This window comes from Staurois parvus, unplaced genomic scaffold, assembly GCF_062004578.1.
Source record: "Staurois parvus isolate SC_StPar_1 unplaced genomic scaffold, SC_StPar_1.0 ptg002148l, whole genome shotgun sequence".
NCBI lineage: Eukaryota > Metazoa > Chordata > Amphibia > Anura > Ranidae > Staurois > Staurois parvus.
Genome location: NW_028319944.1, coordinates 20,205 through 33,060, shown reverse-complemented (window position 1 = coordinate 33,060; position 12,856 = coordinate 20,205). Strand labels below are relative to the sequence as shown.

The window sequence follows — 12,856 nt, the reverse complement described above, 5'->3', positions numbered from 1 at the left end:
CATCTCTGAACACACAACACCTCCAACCTTGAAGCAGATGGGCTACAGCAGAAGAAGACCACATCAGGTGCCACTCCTGCCAGCTAAGAACAGGAAACGGAGGCTACAATTTGCACAGACTCGCCAAAATTGGCTAATAGAAGATTGGAAAAACATTGCCTGGTCTGATGAGTTTCAACTGCAAAATTCAGAGAGTAGGGTCAGCATTTAGCATAAACATGAAAGCATGGATCCATCCTGCCTTATATCAAGGCTGGTGGTGGTGGTGTCATGGTGTGGGGGACACTTTGAGCCCCTTAGTAAGGCCGTGGCATTTAAACGACGCTCAGTTGGTACTGAGTATTGTTGCTGACCATGTCCATCCCTTTATGACTACAGTGTCCCCATCTTCTGATGGCTCCTTCCAGCAGGATAATGCTCCATGTCACAAAGATCAAATCATCTCCAACATCACAATGAGATCACTGGACTCCAATAGCCTCCGCAGGCACCGGATATCCATCCAATAGAGCACCTTTGGGATGTGGTGGAACGGGAGATTCTCATCATGGATGTGCAGCCAACAGATCTGCAGGAACTGCGTGATGCTATCATGTTAATATGGACCAAAATCTGAGGAATGTTTCCAACACCTTGTAGAATCTATGCCACGAAGAATGAGGGCAAAAGGGGGTCCAACCCGGGACTAACAAGGTGGACCGAATATATTTATATATATATATATAAATTTTTTGGTAAAGCCTAAGCCTGCATCTTTCATAAACTAGTATTTGCTTCTTGGAGTTCAGCTTTAAGTTTGTACTTACTGGTACAATCCAGCGGGGTGTGATGGCGGTGTATGATGGAACCTGCCAAGAGAAAAGAAGAGGTCAGCTCATCTGCGAGGAGTCAAATATTGTCAAATCAGAACTCATTCAGTGGAATTATATTGAACTCTATACATTAAACGTGGCTTAGTTACCGGAGGAGCGGAGGGGCCTGCAACCTTGTCTGTGAGGTCAATGAGATTCTCCGTGAGCAACGCCAAAAGGTTATCCAGATCTTCAGTGGGGCTCTAAAAAAAAAAAGTGACAACAGGCAAAAAATACTTAAATTATTTCTAAATTTTAAATAAAAATTAACAGCGAACACTGAAATCCAAAGTGATCTGGAGGAAAAATACCTGAAAAGAAGTGCTATCCTCGGGATTTCGGGATTACACATAGCTCCGTTTTACTAAACCAGCATGAGCAGCTCAAAAAGTTTAAATCTACAAGCTAATGAAACCTGAACCTTTGTATTCCCGTTTTCCTAACTGTGCTATTCCTGTCTCGGTCCTGAACACCGGCAGCTTTTTGGTGAATCCAGACAGGTGCTGCGATTTATATTTAGCATCCACACGTCGCAGAGATCACAGGAATGTGTCCACTCAGTAAGTAGAGACGTCTCTTCAGTCTGCTGAGCTCCTAGAGAAAGGACTTAACTTCTATAAAACTACGGACCCTTCCTCAACATACCCTTCTATACACCACAGTATGTTACAGGAAGGCCACATGCTCTACAGACCCTCCATACCCTACAATACTCTACAGGGGGTCCTCATACTATGCAGACCCTCCATACACTACAATACTCTACAGGGGGTCCTCATACTATGCAGACCCTCCATACACTACAATACTCTACAGGGGGTCCTCATACTATGCAGACCCTCCATACACTACAATACTCTACAGGGGGTCCTCATACTATGCAGACCCTCCATACACTACAATACTCTACAGAAGGCCCACACACACACTCAGATCCTTCCATAGACTACAGTATGCTGCAAAAAATCTGCATGTTCTACAGACCCCTCTATACACTACAGAACGTCATCACACTCTACAGACCCTTCCATACACTACAATACACTACAGGGGGTCCTCATACTATACGGACCCCTCCATACACTACAGAACGTCATCACACTCTACAGACCCTTCCATACACTACAATACACTACAGGGGGTCCTCATACTATACCAACCCCTCCATACACTACAGAACATCATCACACTCTACAGACCCTTCCATACACTACAATACACTACAGGGGGTCCTCATACTATACCAACCCCTCCATACACTACAGAACATCATCACACTCTACAGACCCTTCCATACACTACAATACACTACAGGGGGTCCTCATACTATACCAACCCCTCCATACACTACAGAACATCATCACACTCTACAGACCCTTCCATACACTACAATACACTACAGGGGGTCCTCATACTATATGTACCCCTCCATACACTACAGAATGTCCACACACTCTACAGACCCTTCCATACACTACAATACACTACAGGGGGTCCTCATACTATACCAACCCCTCCATGCACTACAGAACATCATCACACTCTACAGACCCTTCCATACACTACGGTACACTACAGGGGTTCCGCATACTATACTGACCCCCGTCATACACTACAGGGGGTCCTCATACTATACCGACCCCTCCATATACTACAGAACGTCCCCACACTCTACAGACACTTCCATACACTACAGGGGGTCCTCATGCTATACCAACGTCTCCATATACTACAGAATGTCCACACACTCTACAGACTCTTCCATACACTACGGTACACTACAGGGGGTCCTCATGCTATACCAACCCCTCTATACACTACATAATGTCTCTTCCATACTCTACAATATGATACATAATGTCTACACCCCCTACAGATCCTTTCATACACCATAATACGCTACAGAAGGGCCATACACTCTTCAGACTCTTCCACATGCTCTGCTGACCCTGCAATACACTACAGAAGGTCTACATACTCTGTATGGACCTTCTGCAATGTACTGTATTGTATGGAAGGGTTTGTAGAGTACATGGATCTTCTATAGTATATTGAGATGTCAGAGCATTTCGAAGGGTCTGAAGAGTGTATGGCCCTTCTGTAGCGTATTATGGCGTATGAAAGGATCTGTAGGGTGCGTGGACATTATGTGTCATATTGTAGTGTATAGAAGGATCTGTAGAGTGTGTGGACCTTCTGGAATGTATTGAATGGAACAGTCTGTACCCTTCCATACACTACAGGGGGTCCTCATACTATACCGACCCCTCCATACACTACAGAATGTCTGCACACCCTACAGATCCTACCACACACTACAGTGCGGTACAGAAGGTCCACATGTTCTACAGACCCTTCCATACCCTATTATACTCTACAGATGGTCCAAAGTACAATACACTACATAACATCCACACACTCTACAGACCCTTCCATACACTACATAACATCCACACTCTACAGACCCTTCCATACACTACACTACATAGAGTTCACATTCTACAGACCCTTCCATACACTACATAGCGCCCACACACTGTACAGGCCCTTCCATTCACTACAATATACTACATAGCGTCCACATTCTACAGACCCTTCCATACACTACATAACATCCACACACTCTGCAGACCCTTCCATACACTACAATACATAACATCCACACTCTACATAACCTTCCATACACTACAATACACTACATAACATCCACACACTGTACAGGCCCTTCCATACACTACAATACACTACATAACATCCACACACTCTGCAGACCCTTCCATACACTACAATACACTACATAACACCCATGCACTCTACAGACCCTTCCATACACTACAATGCACTACATAACACCCATGCACTCTACAGACCCTTCCATACACTACAATGCACTACATAACATCCACACACTCTGCAGACCCTTCCATACACTACAATACACTACATAACACCCATGCACTCTACAGACCCTTCCATACACTACAATACCATACATAACATCCACACACTCTGCAGACCCTTCCATACACTACAATACCATACATAACATCCACACACTCTGCAGACCCTTCCATACACTACAATACATAACATCCACACACTCTGCAGACCCTTCCATACACTACAATACACTACATAACACCCATGCACTCTACCGCAGCAGCCCCCAAATTATGACTCACAGGCTGGTTACAGCCCCCCGGTTGCTGTAAACTGACTCCTGCAATGAGAAGGTCCAAGAAGGAAGGGTTTTTTTTTGTTTAACTCTTACTTATCATGCTCTACCGAGACAGGGAATGTTTTATTTCAACTGACAACCCTGCAGAAGCATTTATTGTTCCCTCTGATTAGGGACATTTGTAGTCCCACTAGCCTCCAATGGTGGGGCATTTTTCTTCCACTGACTTCCAACGCAAGGTCATTTTTATTACTCCTTTACTTTATTACTTCTACTGACCGCAGTCTGGTCCCCAAACAATGTATGCTGGCCCTTTGGTTGAACGGTTTGGGGACCCCTGTTTTACAGAGCCCTCCCACATGCTACCAATCACATATACTGGATAGTAGTTGCTCCCTCATACACTCTGGTTTGGATATTCCTTTTTTATACATCACGGAAATTTTAAATCTAGAAATACAAATCACTCGCTCCACCCACTTTTACAGCCGACACGTCTTCTGATGCCACGGAAGGAGTTGACGTGTTTTCAAGTTTAGGTTCTTTGAATTCCTGGCTCCCAAAGTTTCTGGAGAAGAAAAAAAAATGATTCCAGTCATCGAGAAAACAAAATGGCTGAACAGAACACAAAGAAGCTGTTACAGAAGAATTTGGGGTGCATCAGGGTACAAGGACACTCCCAGATGTTTCAGATGCTGAGGATTCTCGATCTTTTGAATATGGAGGAAAATGGAGCAATGGGCATGTACACTCCCCAGCAGGGGCGGACTGACAACTCATGGGGTCCCTGGGCAATAGGGGATCATGAGGCCACTGTGTCCTTGCCAAAACTCAAAAAAAGCCTATGAAAAAGGTAGCAGGGGCATCTCATGGGGCCCCCTACTGACCCCGGGCCCTCGGGCAGTGCCTAAGTTTCCAAATGGTCAGTCCTCCCCTGCTCCCCAGTCACTTTATTAGGTCCACCTGTTCAATTGCTTGGTAACACAAATTACTAATCAGCCAATCACATGGCAACAACTCAAAGCATTTAGGCATCTAGATGTGGTGAAGACGACTTGAAGTTCAAACTGAGCATCAGAATGGGGAAGAAGGGGGATTTAGGTGACTTTGAACATTGCATGGTTGTTTGTGCCAGATGGGCTGGTCTGAGCATTTCAAAAACTGCTGATCTACTGGGATTTTCACACACAACCATCTCTAGGGCTTAGAGAGAATGGTCCAAAAAAGAGAAAATATCCAGTGAGTAGCAGTTGTGTAGATGAAAATGCCTTGTTGAGGTCAGAGGAGAATGGGCAGACTGGGTTCAGATGATAGAAAGACAACAGTAACTCAAATAACCACTTGTTATAACCAAGGTATGCAGAATACCATCTTTGAACGTAAAACATGTCTAGTCTTGAAGCAGATGGGCTACAGCAGCAGAAGACCACACAGGGTGCCACTCATGTCAGCTAAGAACAGGAAACGGAGGCTACAATTCGCACAGGCTCACCAAAATTGGCCAATAGAAGAGTGTAAAAACATTGCCTGGTCTGATGAGTTTCAACTGCAAAATTCAGAGAGTAGGGTCAGAATTTAGCATAAACATGAAAGCATGGATCCATCCTGCCTTATATCAAGGCTGGTGGTGGTGGTGGTGTCATGGTGTGGGGGACACTTTGAGCCCCTTAGTAAGGCCGTGGCATTTAAACGATGCTCATCTGATGAGTCTGGATTTCAGCTGCGATATTCAGATGGTTGGGTCAGAATTTGGCGTAAACAACATGAAAGCATGGATCCATCCTGCCTTGTATCAGCAGTTCAGGCTGGTGGTGGTGGTGGTGTCATGGTGTGGTGGATCCATCCTGCCTTGTATCAATGGTTCAGGCTGGTGGTGTCATGGTGTGGTGGATCCATCCTGCCTTGTATCAGTGGTTCAGGCTGGTGGTGTCATGGTGTGGTGGATCCATCCTGCCTTGTATCAGTGGTTCAGGCTGGTGGTGGTGGTGTCATGGTGTGTTGGATCCAACCTGCCTTGTATCAATGGTTCAGGCTGGTGGTGGTGTCAAGGTGTGGTGGATCCATCCTGCCTTGTATCAATGGTTCAGGCTGGTGGTGTCATGGTGTGGTAGATCCATCCTGCCTTGTATCAGTGGTTCAGGCTGGTTGTGTCATGGTGTGGTGGATCCATCCTGCCTTGTATCAATGGTTCAGGCTGGTTGTGTCATGGTGTGGTGGATCCAACCTGCCTTGTATCAATGGTTCAGGCTGGTGGTGGTGTCAAGGTGTGGTGGATCCATCCTGCCTTGTATCAATGGTTCAGGCTGGTGGTGTCATGGTGTGGTAGATCCATCCTGCCTTGTATCAGTGGTTCGGGCTGGTGGTGTCATGGTGTGGTAGATCCATCCTGCCTTGTATCAGTGGTTCAGGCTGGTTGTGTCATGGTGTGGTGGATCCATCCTGCCTTGTATCAATGGTTCAGGCTGGTTGTGTCATGGTGTGGTGGATCCAACCTGCCTTGTATCAATGGTTCAGGCTGGTGGTGTCATGGTGTAGGGGATATTTTCTTGGCACACTCTGGGCCCCTTAGTACCAGCTAAGCATCGTTTAAACGCCATGGCCTGAGTATTGTTGCTGACCATGTCCATCCCTTTATGACTCCAGTGTCCCCATCTTCTGATGGCTCCTTCCAGCAGAATAATGCCTCATCTCACAAAGCTCCAATTGTCTCCAACTGGTTTCTTGACCCTGACAATGAAGTCACTGTCCTCCACAGTCACCAGATCTCTAACCATTAGAGCACCTTTGGGATGTGGTGGAACGGGAAATTCGTATCATGGATGTGCAGCTGACAAACCTGCAGCAACTGCGTGATGCTATCATGTCAATATGGACCAAAATCTCTGAGGAATGTTTCCAACACCTTGTTGAATCTATGCCACGAAGAATGAAGGCAAAAGGGGTTCAAACCCGGGACTAGCAAGGTGGGCCTAATAAAGTGGCTGATGAGTGTATATTGCAAAAAAGTTTTTCACAAAACCTTTTTTTTTTTCCCTTTGACAGGTTCTCCTTAGGAGGACAAAAATGCAACAACTGAAGCTAAGAACATTGCAAGACCTTTTTCACAGATTATGATCAACAAAACATAAAAGTGTAACAAAATAACAGTCATTCTGCAATATCCCCGCAACGCCTATAAAACACATTTCTGTAACTTTTATCATTTTACTGCCAGTACAATATATGCCTCAGGTGATGGTAAACATGACAATAAACCGGTTAGGCCACCTCCATAGGCCACGTTGGGTCATCCTGTGTTACGTGTCAGATTCGGGAGGAAGGAGTTCAGGGCACTTTGCCCACATAAAGACGTTTGTACGGTCCTATGAACACAAGCAACGAGGGTTGAAAATAATGCTTGGGGCGTAAGGGCAGCAGAGGCACCGTGCTGTCAGTTTGCTACAGGAAGGTCAATGGATTTCTGGCAGGATCCAATTTTTTTTTGTGCCTATCAAACCAATACAACAAAATGTTTTAATAAAAATCAAGTGATATTAATACTTGTGAGCCAATATGGTGAAATATAAGTGATCAATTAATCAAATAATTTACTAATACATGCACATGTGGTTCGCTAGCTCCTTACACCAACTCATAAATAGTGCCACAACATACAAAATAAAAATTATATTATTAATGAATAATAATATTTAGTGCTGCGCTCCCGTGCTAAATTAATTATATAAAAAAACTTGCAACAGTGATTATCAGTTCATAATCAAACTATACAGTTGCAAGAAAAAGTATGTGAACCCCTTGGGATTACGTGGAGTTTTGCATGAATTGGGCATAAAATGTGCTCTGAACGTCATCTAAGTCACAACAATAGAAGAACACAGTCTGCTGAACATAATACTACACAAACATTAGATGTTGCCATGGTTTAATTGCACATAACATGTAAACATTCACAGTGCAGGGAGGAAAAAGTATGTGAGGCCCTAGCTTAATGACTTCTCCCAGAGCTAATTGGAGCCAGGAGTGAGCCAACCTTGACTCCAATCAGTGTGATGATATTGGATGTGTTGCTGACAGCTGTCCTGCCCTTAAAAAACACACACCTGTTTTGGGTTTACTGGTTTCAAGAAGCACTGTCTGATGTGAACCACGCCTCGCAGAAAAGAGCTCTCAGAAGACCTGCGATCAAGAATTGTTGACTTGCATGAAGCTGGAAAGGGTTACAAAAGTATCTCCAAAAGCCTTGATGTTCATGTGTCCACGGTAAGACAGACTGTCTACAAATGGAGAAAGTTTAGCACTGTTGCTACTCTCCCTAGGCGTGGTCGTCCTGTAAAAATGACTGCAAGAGCACAGCGCAGAATGCTGCATGAGGTAAAGAAGAATCCCAGAGTGTCAGCTAAAGACCTACAGAAATCTCTGGCACATAACATTTTTATTGACACATCTACAATAAGGAAAACATTAAACAAGAATGGAGTACATGGGAGGACACCACGGAGGAAGCCATTGCTGTCCAAAAAGAAGATTGCAGCATGTTTGAAGTTTGCAAAAGAGCACCTGGATGTTCCACAGCACTACTGGCAAAATATACTGTGGACAGATGAAACCAAGATTGAGTTGTTTGGGAAGAACACACAACACTATGTGTGGAGAAAAAAAGGCACAGCACACCAACATCAAAACCTCATCCCCACTGTGAAACATGGCGGAGGGAGCATCATGGTTTGGGGCTGCTTTGCTGCCTCAGGGCCTGGACGGATTGTTGTCATTGATGGGAAAATGAATTCCAGAGTTTATCAAGACATTTTGCAGGAAAACGTATGACCATCTGTCCGCCAACTGAAGCTCCGCAGAGGATGGGTGATGCAACAGGACAATGACCCAAAGCATACAAGTCATTCAACAAAACAATGGCTGCAACAGCACAGAATATGCCTTGTGAGTGGCTCAGTCAGAGTCCTGACCTCAACCCCATTGAAATGCTGTGGCATGACCTTAAGAGAGCGATTCACACCAGACATCCCAAGAATATTGCTACACTGAAACAGTTTTGTGAAGAGGAGTGGTCCAAAATGACTCCAGATCGTTGTGCAGGTCTGATCTGCAACTACAGGAAACGTTTGGTTGAGGTTATTGCTGCCAAAGGAGGGTCAACCAGTTATTAAGTCCAAAGGTTCACATACTTTTTCCTCCCTGCACTGTGAATGTTTACATGTTATGTGCAATTAAACCATGGCCACATCTAATGTTTGTGTAGTATTATGTTGGGCAGACTGTGTTCTTCTATTGTTGTGACTTAGATGACGTTCAGAGCACATTTTATGCCCAATTCATGCAAAACTCCACGTAATCCCAAGGGGTTCACATACTTTTTCTTGCAACTGTATACTCAAAAACATATTGAAATAACAAAAACAATATAATATAATAGCCTTGATGCCAACAATTTCTGTGTTAAATGAACAGTCCTCTTGATAAATCCAAAAACTTGTGTCACCAAATGGGGAAAAACATCGATGAATATTAATATATATTGCGCTCACCTCCAATTTTTGCCTATTATATAAATAGGCAAAAAACACTTTTTGTCCTGACAGGACAGATGAAAACTACTCCCGCTCCAGATCTCTCACTCAGCTGACTGCCCGTTGTTGTATGCTAATGATCCACCTGGCGTCTCTCCACAATGCTGCTTAATAAGATGGATATGGAAGGATTCCTCACTCTCACCTCCAGGGGTCTATTTGTCTATATATCCCCTCCAAAACTCCACATAATGGTATCAAAAAGAAAACGAGAAATAGTGTCTTATCCTTTTAAACATTTTAATAATCAAATGAGCAATTGCACTCACATTAAAAACAATCAAAATGCGCCTGTGATAAATGCCCCTGATATCTCCCTGATGAAGCAACATGAACCTGTGGCGTAACGCGTAGGGGAGGGGCTCTGAAGTCACCACGTTCTGTCGGCTAGCTAACGGCGAGTATTGTTAGTGTGAAGACCACACACAAAGGCATTTATCACAGGCGCATTTTGATTGTTTTTAATGTGAGTGCAATTGCTCATTTGATTATTAAAATGTTTAAAAGGATAAGACACTATTTCTCGTTCTCTTTTTGATACCATTATGTGGAGTTCAGCTGACAGTGGAATCACTTGGCAGTGGGGTGATCCTTTTCCTTCCATCCATGGCTTTGGGTGGCACCATAAGGTATACTTTTCTTAGAGACTGGGGATAGGTTACATGAGACTGCAACTGATCCCAGATATTACAGACCCCTACAAATAAAAACTCCCACTGCTGACTGCTGGGTCAAAGGGCTGCACTGCAAACACCAAAGAGCCACATGTGGCCCTCAGGCCACAGGTTGGGCAGCAGGGGTATATGATCTCTTTAAATTGATGTAATATGAGGACTGCCCAATTACAATGTATATGGTCCCCTTTAACCACAAGCCTACAGGGCACTTCTACCCCCTTCCTGCCTCCCGGGCACTTCTACCCCCTTCCTGCCTACCGGGCACTTCTACCCCCTTCCTGCCTACCGGGCACTTCTACCCCCTTCCTGCCTACCGGGCACTTCTACCCCCTTCCTGCCTACAGGGCACTTCTACCCCCTTCCTGCCTACAGGGCACTTCTACCCCCTTCCTGCCTACAGGGCACTTCTACCCCCTTCCTGCCTACCGGGCACTTCTACCCCCTTCCTGCCTACCGGGCACTTCTACCCCCTTCCTGCCTACAGGGCACTTCTACCCCCTTCCTGCCTACAGGGCACTTCTACCCCCTTCCTGCCTACAGGGCACTTCTACCCCCTTCCTGCCTACAGGGCACTTCTACCCCCTTCCTGCCTACAGGACACTTCTACCCCCTTCCTGCCTACAGGACACTTCTACCCCCTTCCTGCCTACAGGACACTTCTACCCCCTTCCTGCCTACAGGGCACTTCTACCCCCTTCCTGCCTACAGGGCACTTCTACCCCCTTCCTGCCTACAGGGCACTTCTACCCCCTTCCTGCCTACAGGGCACTTCTACCCCCTTCCTGCCTACCGGGCACTTCTACCCCCTTCCTGCCTACCGGGCACTTCTACCCCCTTCCTGCCTACCGGGCACTTCTACCCCCTTCCTGCCTACCGGGCACTTCTACCCCCTTCCTGCCTACCGGGCACTTCTACCCCCTTCCTGCCTACAGGACACTTCTACCCCCTTCCTGCCTACAGGACACTTCTACCCCCTTCCTGCCTACCGGGCACTTCTACCCCCTTCCTGCCTACCGGGCACTTCTACCCCCTTCCTGCCTACCGGGCACTTCTACCCCCTTCCTGCCTACCGGGCACTTCTACCCCCTTCCTGCCTACCGGGCACTTCTACCCCCTTCCTGCCTACAGGGCACTTCTACCCCCTTCCTGCCTACAGGGCACTTCTACCCCCTTCCTGCCTACAGGGCACTTCTACCCCCTTCCTGCCTACAGGGCACTTCTACCCCCTTCCTGCCTACAGGGCACTTCTACCCCCTTCCTGCCTACAGGGCACTTCTACCCCCTTCCTGCCTAGGCCAATTTCCAGCTTTCAGCGTTGTCCCAATTTGAATGACAATTGCGCGGTCATGCAACACTGTACCCATATGAAATTTTTATAATTTCTTTGTGACAGATAGAGCTTTCTTTGGGTGGTATTTAATCACCTCGGGGATTTTTATTTTTTTTGCTATGTAAATGAAAATGGCCAAATTTTGAAAAAAAGTGTTTTTCTTATAAAACTTTGCAAATAAATAGTATTTCATCATAAATCTTGGCCAAAATTTATTCCGTTATCTTTTTAGTAAAAAAAAAAAAAAAAAAAAAAAAATAACCCAAATTAGTTTAACACCAAAATTTTTATACTTTTTTTTACATTTTTTTTTAAATGTTTTTATATTATTTATGGTTTGTTTTTTTTACACTGAAAGCTTTTGCACCCATATAGGATGTAAAAGCAATCATTTCTCCTTCTCCCTGGCACTGAAAGGCAGCACTGATACATGGCACTGATAGGTGGCACTGAAAGGCAGCTCAGATGGGCACTGATATGTGGCATTGATGTGCACTGGTAGGCACTGGCATGAGGCACTGATAGGTGGCACTGCTGGGGCTACGCTGATCATCAATGCTCTGATGATCAGTGTTCATGTTCCCTCCGCGGAAAGCCAATTACCGGCTCTCCTCTCCTCTGTCAGCGTGACAGCTCGAGAGGAGAGAAATGCCGATAACCGGCATTTCCGTGTTTACATGTGATCAGCTGTGATTGGACACAGCTAATCACATGACCGAACCGACATCTTCGGCTCTTTCTGTGATCCTCTGTGTCCGAGGAACACAGCGCACTGCCGATCGCCGCGCTGTGCACTCCCTGAGCCGCGCATGCGCGGTGAGAATGGGAGGACGTCATATGACTTCCTCCCAGAACAAGAGAACCGCCTTGTGTCCGTCATATTACTATATGGCGGGCGGGAGGCGGTTAATTCTGGCTTTTGAAGATGGTTTCCTTGAGCCATTTGAGGTAGAGAATCTCACAGCAAGGTGCATTCTATTAGCCAAGATACAGAGATGAACCAACTTAGGCAGCAGGCAATGCAATCGGTACGCAAAAGGTACTCAAAGCCCCCCCCCCTGGACTAAAATTATACTCACGTTAGGAAAAGACACTGCGCAGGAGGCGGGGTCTCTCGCAGTTCTGGAAACTCCTGTGGCTGGACGAGATTATTCAGCTTCACAGTTACCCCTCTAAAAAGATAAAATTGGTGATTATTCTATTCTAGAACAAGATCTCCCCTGTAGAGTGACCAC

At 45.6% G+C, this 12,856-nt stretch overlaps 1 protein-coding gene across 1 annotated transcript in view; it reads right to left on the bottom strand.

The window, feature by feature from the left end:
- The window catches only part of LOC149432417 (band 4.1-like protein 5), a gene marked incomplete at its 5' end in the record, with an annotated part of 38,703 nt that overhangs the window by 7,761 nt on the left and 18,086 nt on the right, over positions 1–12,856 (bottom strand). Inside the window, 4 exons of the mRNA XM_089665222.1 lie at positions 807–848; positions 962–1,054; positions 4,510–4,597; positions 12,701–12,793. Coding sequence (XP_089521348.1) covers positions 807–848; positions 962–1,054; positions 4,510–4,597; positions 12,701–12,793 — 316 coding nt within the window. The remainder of the gene's footprint in view (positions 1–806; positions 849–961; positions 1,055–4,509; positions 4,598–12,700; positions 12,794–12,856) is intronic.